The 15722-nt window shown below is 47.8% G+C and overlaps 1 protein-coding gene across 2 annotated transcripts in view; it reads left to right on the top strand.

Moving 5' to 3' along the window:
* Nucleotides 1–15722, top strand: part of BLNK (B cell linker) — a 74435-nt gene that overhangs the window by 34489 nt on the left and 24224 nt on the right. For both annotated transcript variants that reach the window (XM_044240223.1, XM_044240222.1), the window contains 4 exons: nucleotides 1936–1976; nucleotides 6488–6644; nucleotides 9051–9217; nucleotides 15020–15101. In XM_044240223.1, the coding sequence (XP_044096158.1) occupies nucleotides 1936–1976; nucleotides 6488–6644; nucleotides 9051–9217; nucleotides 15020–15101 (447 nt within the window). The remainder of the gene's footprint in view (nucleotides 1–1935; nucleotides 1977–6487; nucleotides 6645–9050; nucleotides 9218–15019; nucleotides 15102–15722) is intronic.

Raw genomic sequence — 15722 nt, 5'->3', positions numbered from 1 at the left:
GTGAACATGGAAGATGGCAAGAGAAGTCGTGAGAGGGACAGGAAGGGGAGGCATCAAAATGTGTGGACTCCGAGCCTTGACTTTACTCCATAGGGAGCTGCTGAGGATTCTTGAGGAAAGGAGCTGCATGCTCCAAACCTTATTTTAAGAAAATCACTAGAAATAGTATGAAGTGTGTGTTGGAGAGGAAAGATAATTGGGACAGTACTTGCAGTTAGCTTCGGCAAGTACTTTCCAGCAGTGACGGGCCAGAAAATGGGCCCCAGTTCCCTGAGAGAAGACTCAGCAAACACAGCCCAATGAGGCAGGGAGGTGTGTTTTATAAAGGTATTTTATAAAGGTTTCTATTTTAAAGGTTGAAACAAGAACATCTTGCCACCATAAGTGCTGATCTTCGGTTATACCCAAACTTAAGGTATTAGAAACAGATCTACCTCGGTACTAGGTGTTAGTATATTGAGAAGAGGACTTATTGACCTAGTCTTCTCAGATTTCTGGCAAAGCCCCGGTGATTGCAGCATACTCTAATTTGATATAAGTTAGCCCAGATCATCACTTAATAAGAATTATCTCTTGTGAAAGTCAGTTTGACCTATTATTTGGCTCATAAAATAAAGCTCCTTCTTAGTGCCTATCATGTTTTTTCCAAGAGAGGCACTGTTGCTGCTATAACCCCAAATCTGGCCACACTGCTCTAAACCCTTCCTTTGGGCCCCCATTTTTTTCTCTACAGTTACTTTCCCTGTGTCTCTTCGGAGTCCCCCTAGAGCTGGAGTCTGTGGTCTGCCATTGCAGGGGCTAGAAATGGCAAGAAAAGGTTCTACCAAGGCTCTGGAGGGTTCAGGGACCAACCACTGAACCCCCTCCCGTGGCTGCTCAATAGGCTAGGAGAAGAGCTGGGAGCTTCCCTGGATGGGTCTCAGGAGCCACTCTGTCACCTGGACCACTGCCTGGTTGATCTGTAGAGCTGAGCGAATTGTAGTTACCCTCTAATGTCAGTTTATGTGATGGGGTGGATGCTAAGCTTCTCAAACTCTAAATGTGTTTTGGAGAAAAGGGAATCAGATATTCTCCTTGACTGTCCATAATTCAGATCTATTTTATTCTTCAAGAACCTAAGCTCCTTGACACCGTTATTTCCATTTTCATCCTGCCTGGGGAGCCAAGGACAGTGCCTACGCTCTGGGGTTCAGAGGCAGTGAGGTAGCATGGTGCTGGAGCCCACAGCATGCCCTTGGAAGTCAGACTGCAGGGTTCAACTCCTGGCTTTATTGTTTGCTATCTGACCTTGGGCAAATGACTTATTTTCGCTGGGCCTCAGCTTCCTCATAAGATCTCTAAGAGACTGAAAATATTGTCTGACATGTAGTATTAAAGCACCAGGTAAATCTTTTCAATAAGAAAGTGAAAGTTAGGGCCACAGAGAATCCCTGAAGTGATCTGTCACCTTACAGATCTTGAGACTGAGGCCCAGAGAAGTTAGCTGTCTTGACCGCTCTCTGACTAGTTAGGCACAGAGCCTGCATGGGAATTTTGGTCTATTGTGACTCCCTCTCCAGTACTCTTTCTACTACAACATCTGCGTACTGATTCATAGAAATCCTGAGAAGCAACATGGTATGAATTGCAGGTGTCTCCAGGGTTATTCTAAAGTCCCCAAAATGCTCCTTAAAAAGACAGACGAGGTTCAGATGTACCATGTCTTTGCCTCAGTGGGACTTACCTTTATGATTTAAGAATTGATTTTTTTTTTTTTCCTAAAGAGGAGTTGAAAGCGGATGAACATGAGATAAGTCTAGTAACTGTTCAAAGCCAAGTAAACAAGACCGGGGAGCCCAAAGGCAAGGAAGGCAGCTGTAGGCTAGTGGTAGACACGGTGGGGCTGGCCAGCTGAGATTTACACTTGTTCCTTCTGCTTCCCACATGCCATTGCAGAGAGCCCTGCTGATGAAGAGGAGCAGTGGTCTGATGACTTTGTGAGTATTTGTTCCTGGGAGCAGGAGGGAGGGTGTTGTTTCCACTGGGATCCGTGGGAGACCTTTGCAAGGGCTTGTTTCTGAAGGACATGCTGCTGGTCACCTGCGCATCACAGCAGGGAGATGGCTGGCCTGGAAGGGCCACCAGCAGATAAACAAGGCGGCAAGAACCCCATAGTCGCTGACTTGACCTGGCACCAACGTGTACCAGGCTAAGTGCTTCATCCACATTACCTCCCCTAATCTTCCCCAGAGCCCTACGTGTAGGCATTCTTATCCCCATCTTCAGTGCTGCCGTTTGGAGTTCTCACCAGCACAGCCAAAACAAATGTGAAATGTTTTAAAATAATTCTGTATCAGTTAACAAAGTTCTCTGCCCTGAATTCCCCAGTGCCCCATCATTGTCTGGGACTTATCTAGGAGCCCTAAAGAGTGAATGCCTGGCACATTAGGGGATCCCTGGCCACTCTTAGGTCAGGAACTGAGCCATGCTCATTGTCAAACATTTTGAATATCAGCCCTGTTCATTTTACTGGTAATGAAACTAAGGCATGGAGAGTTTAAGTGACTTGTAGTTTCCAAGTTCAAACCCAGGCCCTCAAATCTCAAAGCCAGGCTTTTCGACTCCAAGGAGCTTGTTGTGACCAAGAGGACCATGGCGGATGATGGGGACAACAGAGTGACCCCAACAGGGTGATGAGTCAGAGTCAGCCGTCACCCTCTTCACAGTGGCTCTGCAACCCGCAGGGCCTCTGGCTCACTTCTCTCTTGGGTCAAGCTTTAGAGGGACAAGACATCCTAAGAACTTTTTACAAAACTATTATTCCTCATTTATATAAAATTCATCCAGAATGTTAGTCTGCTCCACACCACGTGTGTTTTATCTGGACAGGATCCAAGAGGGCCTCCACACAGCCACACACCCCAGTGTACAGATAAGGAGACCAAGACTAGGAAAATGAAAAGGACTTCCCCGTGGCCATTCAGTTACTCAGTGGCCCAGTGGAATAAGCGCTCAGGATTCCTGTCCCCTGAGTTGAAGCCCAACTCCACACGGGTTCACCACCTGGAGTTTATTCAGAGTATTATGAGGCAGGAGTGCCTCCCTTCTCTGCCTCTCTCCTTTCTGCAGAGAAAACTGTAGAAAGAGGAAGTGAAAAGGCCTTTCTGCAGGTCCCTTGGGTGTGGAGTTCCTCCCAGGCCCTGGCAGACGCGGAGCCCTCAGAGCACTGCAGCGGCGCCCCCTCCTGGTAGCCCACACCCAACCCCAGCTGAAGCAAACGAGAGCTGGTCTGCATCCACAGACAGGCCGCGAAAATTGAGCTTCCTGCCTAGATAAAAAGAGAACATGTGGGGACTTAGAAAACACAAATAAAATCAGCCTGGAGACGAGGGGATGACTTGTGTCCCAAAGTCAAACAACCAACGTTAGAGTCCCAGCTGTCATAAGGATTGGGTAAACCTTCCTTCACAATTATTTTGACCTTACTGGATTCCTATTGTACACAGAACAAAATCCAGGCCTGTGGCCTCCAGGCCAGATAAGATCTGGCCCCTGCAGACCTGTCCAGCCTACCTTGCATCCCCTTGGCAGGGCCTTGTCTGTTATGGCCCAGATGCGCAGGTCTGCCCTTAGTCCTACAACAAGAGGTCAATGTCATGCCTGCTCAGTGATTTCAGACTCATGGACCTTGGGCTGGCGAAGGAAGAAGGGGAGAGAAGAGAAACTAAAGAGCATCCCCATCTTTCCTCACTTGTTCTGCTCCTTCTTGTCCTTCAGGCTTGGCTTCACTGTCTCCTTCTCAGGAAGGCCTTTTCTGCACCTGAGGTAGAGTCCCTTCTCCCATTGCTCTCTGTCTCAGGACCTTGAACATTTCCTCAAGTGCATCTGTCACGAGTGACAGCTATTTTATGGTTGATATTGTACTTATTATCTGTTATTCACTATTTATTTACTGCTGGTTTCTCCTGCTAAAATTCTATGAAGGCAGGGACTGTGCTCAGAGTCAAGCACAATGGCTGGCACATAGTAGGTGCTCAATAAATAGTAACTGATTGGTTGAATGAATGAACGGACAATATGAAAAAGTTTTTGCCTGATTACACATTCCCTTCTTCAAAGTTTCCATCCCACTGTCCCAACATATTGTGCTTGCTCAAGGATTAAATGAACAAATGAAAGAATTTTGGTTGTCAGAATATAGAATAATTTGAGGGGAGGTGTTTTTAAACTGTTCTTTCAGAAGTTTGAATAGACTCCTTTCTAATTTTCTTGATAAAAAGGCATTCAATCGTTTCACTATGCTGGAAATAGGAGGGGCTTATAGTACGCATCCCACAGAAAATATTTTCTGAATGAAGGGGCAGCTCAGCACTTCTGAGCACCTGTTTCCTCCTAGATTCCTTCAGAGCTCAGGGCAACAGCTCAGCTCATTCATTCATTCCATGCTGGGGCCTGGACACACTCTCTCAGCCCAGGCCTCACAGGGGTTACAGTCCCGTAGGCAGCCCCATGTCAGCATCAGGCTGCCAGGAGCATCTGACCGGGAGTCGCTTTTCCTCTACCTTCTCTGCCTCCTTGGCCAGCCTGGTTCTTTCAGTCAGGGTGCTCTGCCCAAGGGACTGTGAGGACCTCCATGTCCTCCCCAGATGCGCCCTGCTCCCCAGCCTTTAGGTAATCACGTCTAGGAAGGCCTGAGCCTGCTCTATGGATACAGACCCAAAATGGGAGGCCCAAACTAGCTCCCACCCAGGCATGTGTGTCTGGGCTCCTACTGTTTCTTTCACTTTCCAGATGGTTATTAAAGCAATCTTTTCTCAACCCATTCACTGACGTCTCCCTGGGATGTCACAACAAGAGGAATCGTGTCCTCTGACTGACAAGGGTAAGGAGAGTCCCAGGGGCTCTGTGGGAGGAACCTTGTCAAGCCAGGCTCTCACTGTAGGCCACTCTTTCACTCTCACTGCACCTCCCAGGCTGGCTGTTCGAGAACAGCTCTGGCTTCTCCAGAGCACAGACCACAGAGTCTCCTCTCCTACTCTACTCCTCATGCCTCAGTTTCTCTGAGGGCTTAAACAGACTCTTAGAGGATTGTGGTAAGGGATACATGAGGTAGGCAGTGCATGCAAATGTCGGTTAAGATAATAATGATCATTGCCATTATTCTATTCAACCAAATTTCGTATTCACAAGTCAGGAAGGATTACCGAGCCTCCCAATCTGTTGTTATGGAAATAGGGGTTTGGGAAAGTCCCCCCCCCTACAAGGCTTTTCTCACCGCGCCCCTCCCTCTCCCTTCCTGACTCTTTGGGTTTAGGACAAGGAGGAGGACCTCCTCTTCCCTCCCAGTGCTCCTCCACCACCTTGGGGAAACCTCTCTTTTCAGCTGCCTTTCTCTGTCCCCCTCCTGCTGTTCAGCCCACTCCTCCCCTTTCCCCCTTGCCCCACAGACGGAGCAGGGGAGCAGCTGGCACTCCCTCTCGCATCCTTCATTGCAAACATACTGCCTTCCTGGCCTGCCCGCCCTGGCCCTGCTCCTGCCCCGAGCAGACAGCAGTGGAACCAACACGGGGCTCCTGTGGCACCACACCTGGCGGTGTAGGACTGCAGGGGAAGGAGGCCAGCGGAAGGCAGGTGCGCCGCGAATTCACTGGCAAACCCTGCATGGATAATGCAGGGTGTCAGGCGGCATGCGCGGAGGACTTCTTCCATCCTGGATCAACTATTTCCTGCATGTGAATACATGCAAGTGTGGCGTCTAGCTAAGGGATCTCTGAACAAAATGCATGAGAAGCTAGGAGCAGTGCCCCTGGGGAGGAACTGAGAGGCCAGGAAGGAGACTTTATTTACATCCTTTTGAACTGTTACTGTGCCAATGTATTTTCAATATACATTGAATATTCAATATTTGATAATTTCAATGTAGACTTAAATACAATTTTTATTAAAAACAAAAAAAAAAAAAAAGGAAGAGAATGGAGTCTGGGTCAGATGAAAAGCCTCACCCCTGCAGCTTACCAACCCTGTTAAAAAACAAACAGACCTCATCTTAAAGGTATCTGTATGTTCTGTGTCTCCCCTTGTTGATCTTTTCCCTCAACCCTCAGCATCCGTGGTCAATGAAACTTATTGGTCATTCTATTCTAGTATATTGTATTCTTTTCTATTGTATTCTAGTATATTGTATCGGGTCCTTTTTCTGTCCTCTAAAAAATGTATTTTATCTCCGACTGCTCTTCTTTGCAGACACGCAGAGTTTCAGCCACCCTTCCTGTTAAATGGCCCACATGCTCCCCCAGGATAGTGGTGCAGGTGATAAATTCTGGGGCCAGAAAGACTTGGCCTCAACCCCAGCTTTGCCTCTGATGGCTGCCCAGCCTTGCTTAGCCAACCCTTCCAAGCCTCGCTCTCTGGTCCCTATGCTGGGGGAGCAGCTCCCGCCCCCTAAAGCCAGAGCTGGGCTGATGATGGAGCCTGGATGGGGCACTGAGCCTGGGGTCTGCCCTTGCAGGACAGTGACTATGAACACCCAGACGAGCACTCGGACTCAGAGATGTACGTGCTGCCCGCTGAGGAGACCGGGGACGACAGTTACGAGCCACCACCCGGCGAGCAGGAGACAAGAACCGTCCCCCCAGCCCTGCCCTTCGCCAGGGGCGAGTACATAGGTGAGGCGGCCCCCCAGGCCCTGGGCGCTCAGCCTGCCAGGCCGGGGAATGGAGACAAGCAGCCTGGCAGGACGGTGGGCGCCTCCCACTCTCACCACCCCACCCTGGTCATCTGGTCGCTCAGAAACCATGGCGCCCCAAATGGAAAACTTGCCTGTTCAAGGGGGGGAAGGTCCTCTTCCTAAATCGCCAATGTCGAAAACAGGTAAAAGATAAAAGGAACCCACCCTGATGACTATTTCTACCACCCGAGAGTCTCCAGATAGCCCCATGAGAAATCGACCCTAAGATCAGTCCTGTTGCTTTTTGGTCTTGCTGCACACAAGGCTCTGGAATTTCTCTTGACGTTTCTGTACAGAACAAGGGGGATCTTCAAGGATCCCAGTGTCTGCTGTTGCCCCTCCTTCCTCGTGCCCATCCCCTCACAGGCAGGTCACACACTGAGCATAGACTGTGGCTTTTTAACGGGGGGCTTAGAGTGAGAGTAAGGAGCTCTAAGTCTGGAACTAGCTGTAGGTTAATGGGCGCAGCTCCCATGGAGCCTCCAGGCCCGAGTGTGGTTTTTAATGTCCCCCAAGGAGAAGTCTGTGTTCTGGGTAACAAAGCTCAGCAGGGGTGGGCGGGGGGGTAGAGCGTGTCCGTGATGATGAGGGTGATGCTAGCGTTTGTACTACGTCCCTGTGTGTAAAGGGCTCCCCGTCTGTTATCATTGTCATTAACTGCCTCCTCACAAGGCACCAAGCATGGCCCCTTGCTTCACGCCACAATCAACCTCCTGAGCACCTACTGTGGGCCAGAGCTATGCTGAACTAAGAGTGAACTAATGGGGCCCAGTGCTTGCAAGTGGCAGGGCGAAGACGCATGCTGGGCTTCCCAGCCCCCAACATCCATGCTTTCACCACTCCACCTCGCACGCAGCCCACCGTATTTGTGACCTTGTTCAAGCATTACAGCCCCGGGAAGGAAGCGGCTGCAGTGGGCCCATGTTACAGGCTAGGAAACTACCATGAGGGTGGCGTGGCAGCTCATTCAAGGCCATGCTCTTCAAAGCTTGTCTTCTGTGTTTTGTGGCTTCTGATGGGCTTCGATCTTACATTTAAAAAAACCAGTAAACTCCAGGAGCTGCCAGTAAAACTAGAAAACCTGACAGAGTTATGGGCACAGCAAAGCAGATGCCCTAGACCTAAGCATAGCTCCAGCACCCAGAAAGAGGCTTCCGAGGAGGCATCCAACGGGAAGTGAACCACACTTTCAGCAAGGCAGGAGCAGCCCCAGGGGGAGAACAGGTGGGGATGTGACAGGTGGCACAGCAGGTGCAAGAAGCTAAGGATGGCGGGGGAGGGGGGTAGTTGTGCGGAAGCCAGTGTGAGTACCTAGGCTGTTCCCAGGATGGGGACACGCCAGGTTATTCCTATGCTGAGATCTTCCTGCAATGTGTCGGTCTGAGTCTGTGCTCAGATTCCACTGCACAGACTCCCTGTTGTCTTGCCCCCCTCCCCCACACCATGTCACATCCGTATATTGGTCCTGTTTGTTAGGCATCCACTCTCCCAGACACACCGCTCCCCCCTCCCCACCCTCACTGCTTTCTTCCTACTCCCTACCAAACCCCTCTAAGGTGGATATTACCCTCCTCACTTTAAAAATGAGGAATATGAATCCTGGAGAGGCTGAGCCACAAATAACCAGCCCAAACAAGCGCAGCCAGTGAGAGGCAGACAGGGGACCCAACTCAGGGCCATTCAGCTTGTGAGCCTGCACTCGTTCCCTGACACCTGCTCAGGACACAGTCCCCAACAAGGGGTAACTCACGGTTTCTCCATGAGCTGAGGGAAATCATTGAGGGGAAGAACATGGAGGTTCACTCAGATGAGTAGTTACAACTCTGAAGACACTTTAGAATAACCTGGGAAACTTAGACCTATAGTGCCAGGACCCTCCCCACAAGTTCAAGCTAGTATGTCCCGGGGCGAGGCCTGGGCCTTGGCATTTTCTTACAAAGTTCCCCAGGTGGTTCCAACATGTAAGGAGGATTGAGAGTCCATCCCTGTCCTTAAGTGTTCATAGAGCAGAGTGAAGCTTCGAGGAGCACACCCTCTGAGGCCACTCTGCTGCCATGGGCTTCCATCCACTCTGCTGGGCAGCATGCTGGGCGGTCAGCGCTCCTGAACCAATGGGTCTCCATCACTCTCCTGGGAGGATGTTTTTGATGAGGACATTCTTTCGGTTTTTATACTGTTAGTCAATGGGCAGCTGATTTTTTGCCTGAATGTCATTTTATACTTTTAAGGAATGCTCAGATTAATCATTGGTGACTACAGAGACGCCACGGGTGGTTTCATACTTTGGCCCAGGGAATGATCCAGAGTCCCTTTCATCTTACACTTTGTGGTTGTTCCTTTCAAGACAATCGGTCAAGCCAGCGGCAGTCTCCGCCCTTCAGCAAGACACTTCCCAGTAAGCCCGACTGGCCTTCGGCAAAAGCAAGAGCCAGAGTGGCCTCCACTCTGCCGGCGCTGACTTCTCTTCAGAAACCTCAAGTCCCACCCAAACCCAAAGAACTTGAGGATGAGGTAACGTAAATCTATCCCAAAGGCTTCCCAGTCCAAGGGGAAAGCAGGATGCAGGGCAGAGAGGGAAGGGGCTGGAGAAAGGGGAAGGAGAGATGAGGGTAGGGGCCCAGGTGGTCTGGCCGCCTCCTCCATGCCCCTCTCTCTGCCCAAGACTAACCACCTACCCCTCAAATTCTGCACTGGTAAACAGAAAGGAGGTTTTTCTCTCTAAGAAGGCATATATGGCCTTATTTTAAGCATTTTCATCTCCAGATGGTATGGGTAATACCAGTGCTGGATCTGTGCGCCTCTTATTAGCCTCCCTCTCTCTCTCCTTGGTTTCCTGGGAACCTTCTCCTTCCTCCATAAGGGATTTCCCTATCCTTATACTCCTTTTCTGCCTTGCTTTCTTTCCTCCACCTTCTTTGCTCTCCACTTCACATTTCTCCTGCGAGATACAGAGATGTGTGACGGGACAAATATGGAGACCCTAGTGGTAGGGAGGCCCTGCGCAGCATGTGGAGGAGCCTGGCCCCTCACTTCCCTTTGGCACCTCTTGCTTCTCACTCCCTTTTCCCTGAGCCCCTGCTCTCCAGGGACTGTCCTGGACTCCACTCTGGGTTTATCTCGTCATCTCCCCTCTGTCAGCACCCGTGTTTTATGGGTCTCATTCCCTGTGGAATAGCTCCTGTTTGAAAAGGCACGGAAAAACCCATTCAGACTGCTGTAGGAAAGCCTGATAAGGCCTAATACCTAGTACCTTACTTGCATTTTAAATAAGGACAAAGGCAAGCCCTCAAACTTAGCCATTACAACAAGCCTACAAGTATAATGGTCTCAGAATTAAAATAACAATAAAGATGACCCCCCCCTTTTTAAAAAAGATTTTGTTTAGTTACTTGAGGGAAGGAGAATGAGAGGATCATGTGAGAAGGGGGAGGGTCTGAGCAAGAAGCCGACTCCCCGCTGAGCAGGGCTCCAGGATCACAACCGGAGCCTAAGGCAGCCGCCCAATCAACTGAGCCACCCAAGTGCCCAATAAAGGCAACTCTTAAACCATCCCTGGACATAATATTACAGCAGCTTTTGAAGAAATAACTTGTGGGGGGGGGGTTGTGGTTTTTTTTAAGATTTTGTTTGTTTGTATGTGAGAGAGAGAGAGAGAGAGAGCACAGAGAGGGAGGGAAGGGCAGAGGGAGAGGGAAAAGCAGGCTCTCCGCTGAGCATGGAGCCAGACATGGGGCTCTATCCGGGGACCCCAGGATCATGACCTCAGCTGAAGGCAGACTTTTTTTTTTTTTTTCATTTGATTTGATTTCTTTTTAGTGTTCCAGAATTCATTGTTTATGCACCACATCCAGTGCTCCATGCAATACGTGCCCTCCATAATACCCACCACCAGACTCACCCAACCCCCAACCCCCCCCCACAAAACCTTCAGTTTGTTTCTCAGTGTCTGCAGTCTCTCAGATTTGTCTCCCCCTCCAATTTCCCCCAACTCACTTGTCCTCTCCATCTCCCTATGTCCTTCGTCTTAATCCTCTTGTTCCACAAGTAAGTGAAACCATATGATAATTGACTCTCTCTGCTTGACTTATTTCACTCAGCATAATCTCTTCCAGTCCCGTCCATGTTGCTACAAAAGTTAAGTTTTCATCCTTTCTGATGGAGGCATAATACTCCATAGTGTATACGGATCATATCTTCTTTATCTCTTTGCCTGTTGAAGGGCATCTTGGTTCTTTCCACAGTTTGGAGACTGTGGCCATTGCTGCTATGAACATTGAGGTACAGATGGCCCTTCTTTTCACTACATCAGTATCTTTGGGGTAAATACCCAGTAGAGCAATTGCAGGGTCATAGGGAATCTCTATTTTTAATTTCTTAAGGAATCTCCACAATGTTTTCCAAAGTGGCTGCATCAGCTGCATTCCCACCAACAGTATAAGAGGGTTCCCCTTTCTCTACACCCTCTCCAATACATGTTGTTTACTATCTTGTTAATTTTGGCCATTCTAACTGGTGTAAGGTGGTATCAATGTGGTTTTCATTTGAATCTCCCTGATGGCTAATGATGATGAATATTTTTTCATGTGTCTGTTAGCCATTTGTATGTCGTCGGAGAATGTCTATTCACGTCTTCTGCCTCTTAACCTGCTGACCCACCCAGGTGCCCCAGAAATAACTTGTTTCTAAATGCTAAAGGTGATAAAACCTCTAGTATATAAATATGTCATAAAATGACCCACATTTCCACCTTAATATAATTTGTAGGCCAGCAGGAGATGGAAAAGAGAAACTTTTAAATGAGATAGAGGGAGCGTTTAGGCCCCAAATCCCACTTTGATCCTTACTAGCTGTGTAACTTTGGGCAAGCCAGATAACCTCTCTGAGCCTCAGTTTTTAATCTCTTCAGGTTATTTTAAGGAGAGAACATATATATAACACTAAATACAGTGCCTCGTACACGGAAGATTTGGTGTGTCGTATGTTCCTTCCTAGCATATTCTAGATTTTTTTACAAAATCCCATTTTCTAGTTGCTTCTGAAAACAGAAAGCCTGGCAATACAGGGCCATCCTGCCCTCAAAGCAGCTGAGCCTCATGGCAGCCCTCCAGCTTGGCTGTGAAGCCCGGACCCTTATTTGCACTGGTCATAGTCCCTACAACTCATATGAGATGTGCACAAAGCCTTCCTCTGCATTTGTCCCCAAAGCTGTTCCCTGCCTGCCTCCATAAGCGGTTTCCTGTATGACTTTACTCTAGTGCTAGTTTAAGTCAGAAAGTCAGCTGACAGAAAAAGGATTGTTGGCCAGTCCTCTCTGTCTGTCTGAGAGGTGATGCTGACCTTTTGGGGTGAGAAGGGGCTGGCAGGAAGAAGCTGAGCAGGAAAAAGGACACGGGGACTGGCTGTTAAGGGCTTTCTGTGAATTCTTTCAGCATTTGGCAAATCTGTATGAAGTTATAAATTCAGACACAGAATACAAATGAATACAGTGCGTTATATAAGGCTCTCCATTTCTGTGAAGAGCTAAGAGTGGACCCCCATGGGGAGAGGCAGAGTTTTGCTAATAGCAGCCTTGTGGAGGTGGCTCAGGCAAGTCTGTACCAGTGGGAAAGGAGAAGTATGGAGGAGGCTGCATTCTGGAATGGGCAGATGGGCAGTCAAGATAAGAAATAGGTTAAAAAAGAAAAAAAAAAAATGGGCCAACATTAAGATCTTGCGGAACCATTAGATAGAAAAAGAAGAAGTCAAGACAAGCATAAATAACTAAAAATATTTAGCTCTGCTGTACAGGTTCCAGGAAAAGTATGGGGGTATAGACTAACCAGAGAGTTGGGGAAGGAGCAGCACCTAAGAGGAAGGAGCATCTGTGCTGTAGGGACAAGCATGGTGGGCATTTGATGAGTACTGGGAATCAACTGGTGTTCTGAGGATTTGTGTTTATCCCATTAAGCCCTCCCAAGAACCCTATGAAATAGGTACTGCCATCCCCATTTTACAGATAGGAAATGGTACAGATGAGGTGCAAAGGGGTTGAAAACTTATCCAAGGTCACCGAGGCCAGGTTTGGAGGTAAAGAAAGAGATGAGAAATAGGAATTAAATGAAGGGAGGGTAGAAATAAGATAGAAGAGAAGCGGAAGGCAGGAAGGTCCTAGAATGTAGTGGCTGAGAGTGTGGATCCTTGAACTGACTCTTGAACCCCAACTGTTCTACTTTTTGCTGTGAGGATGTGAGCAAGCTACTCCACTTCTCTGTGCCTTGGGTTCTTCAAGATTCTTCATCTTAATATGGAGCCGACAGTAGCACCTACCTTACTGGGTTGTTGTAAGGATTGAGTGAAATAACACATGGGAAGTACTCAGGTGAGCACTTGCCAATTAGCGCTCAATAAATGTTTGGGCTCTGTTTCTCTAGAATCCACCTGGCCTACCCACCAAGGTGAGTTGCAAAAACCACATTTGGAATCTGATTATCTCCTTTGCTTCCTAGCAATATAAAATCACTTCCTCCCCCAATTTATGGTCAACTGATTATTGACAAAGTTGCCAAGACTATTCAGTGGGGAGAGAATCATTTTTAAACATATTGTGCCAGGGTAACTGTATATCCACATGCAAAAATATGAGGGTGGGCGCGTCTCCCACCAAAGACAAAAACTAGCCAAAAATAGATCCTAGATCTAAATGTAAGAGCTAAAACTATAACATTTTAGAAGAGAATGAACGTATAAATCTCTGTGACCTTGTATTAGACAGGGGTGTTTTAGATACGGAACCAAGAAACAACAGTAATTGTTGTTAAAAAGTAGTTAAAATGGGGGACACCTGGGTGGTTCAGTAGGTTAAGTCTCTGCCTTCGGCTCCAGTTGTGATCTCAGGGTTGTGGGATCGAGCCCCACATCGGACACTCTGCTCAGCGGGGAGCCTGTTTCCCCCTCTCTCTCTGCCTGCCTCTCTGCCTACTTGTGATCTTTGTCTATCAAATAAACAAATAAAATCTTTTTTAAAAAAAGTAGTTAAAATGGGCTTCACAGTGTCAAAAGTTTTTTGCTGCAAGCGACACCCCCAAAGATGTAAGAAGACAACCTGCAGAATGGGAGAAAAGTTTCGCAAATTATATATCTGACAAGAGGTTTCTATCTAGAGCATGAAAGAATTCTTCCAACCTAATAATAAAAAAGACAACCCAATTAAAAATGGGCGGAGAAGTCAAATAGACTTTTTTCTAAAGAAAATATAAGAAGGCCCAAGAAGCACACAAAAACATGCTTAATATCATCAGCCACCAGGGAAATGCAAATCAAAACCATACTTAGACACCACTTCCTGTCTCAGGATAGTGATATTCAAAAGACAAACAATAGCAGGTGTCAGTGAGGATGTGGAGGAATTGGAGCCTTCATATGCTGCTGGTAGGAATGGAAGAGGGAGCAGACACTTTGGAACAACAGTTTGGCCGTTCCTCAGACTTAAACAGAAGCTACCATGTGACCCAGCAATTCCACCACGAGGTATATTCCCAAGAGAGATTTACATCTACACAAAAACATGTACCTGAATGTCCCTGGCACCACTGTTCATAATAGCCCCAAAGTGAGAACAACCCGAATGTCTACCACCTGATGAATAGACCAAGAAAACGCGGTACATTCATAGACGGGGAATGTTGTTTGTCCACACACGTGAATGACATACCGACATGCTCTGTGGTTGAACTTGAAATTATTATGCTAGATGAAAGAAGTCACTATGTATTATGTGATTCCATTTCTATGCAACACCCAGATTGGGCAAATCTTAGAGACAGAGAAGGTTAGTGGTTGACTAGGCTGGGGAAGGGGTAGATGAGAAGTGACTCAAGGTACTGGGCTCCTTTTTGGGGTAACAAAAATGTTCTAAACTTAGACAGTGGTGATGCTTGCACACTCTGAGAGTACCAGACCCACCAAAGTATATACTTCACATAGGAATTTAATTGTGTCTTAATTCGATCTCAAAAGAGGTATTTTTAAAAACCACTCCTTGGGGCACCTGGGTAGCTCAGTCAGTTAAGCACCTGCTTTCAGCTCAGGTCATGATTTCAGGCTCCTGGGATCAGCCCTACATCAGGCTCCTTGCTCAGCAGAGTCTGCTTCTCCCTCTGCCTTCTGCTCTCCCTGCTTGTGCGCTCCGTGTGTGTGTGTGTGTGTGTGTGTGTGTGTGTTTATTTATCTAATAAATAAATAAAATCTTTAAAAAAACAAAACAAAACACTCCTTTCCAGACTATAAGCCTGGATTGGACAGCTTCCTCTTGATTCATGTCTGTACTTCTTCCAGGTTGATTATGTGGTCCCTGTGGACGATGAAGATGAGAACTACATTCACCCCACAGAAGACTGTTCACTCCCAGCTGAAAAAGGCAAGAGTTTGTAGTTTTAAGCATCTGAATGCTGTAGCAGTTGAGGGAGGGGCACAGGAGACTATTGGGTAGGGAGCAGCAGGGGGTGCACAAATTCCACCCCCCCACCCCCGCTGTCAGGGAGGCATCTGACCCATCCCTGACAGACCCATCTCATTTACACTTTTCATCCTCTACCCCCTCCCGTGCTCTAATACTACCATCTCAAGTTCCAAAAGCATCTAGGTTCTTATTTAACTGTTCTCACTTAGGAGGGATTTCCTTTAAAACTTAATCCTCACAGAGCCAGAGGCCACCATGTTGGCCTCAAAACTATGGCACAGGAACGATGTCCACAGAGGGCGGAAGATGTGAGAGAGCGAAAGACACTCTGTGTCCTGACAATAGAATTGTAATGCTGTCTCAGGCGAAGGGAGACATTCTGTTGGTAAGCCCTTCGTGGAATAACAAGTGGGATGACAAATGATTTCTGAAAGCCGGTGCCACGTACCCTCAGACTGGGAGTGGAGCAGGGCAATTTCACTCTGGATGGAGTTACTGTGGAGAAAGGACACCTCTTTGAGTGGCATTACTCATCTCACGGGCTGGACTCTGAAGCAGTCATACTCTGTTTTCACTCTG

Source organism: Neovison vison, chromosome 2, assembly GCF_020171115.1.
Source record: "Neovison vison isolate M4711 chromosome 2, ASM_NN_V1, whole genome shotgun sequence".
Classification (NCBI taxonomy): Eukaryota; Metazoa; Chordata; class Mammalia; order Carnivora; family Mustelidae; genus Neogale; species Neogale vison.
Note: the sequence above shows the minus strand (reverse complement) of the source record. Positions and strands in the feature narration are given on the sequence as shown.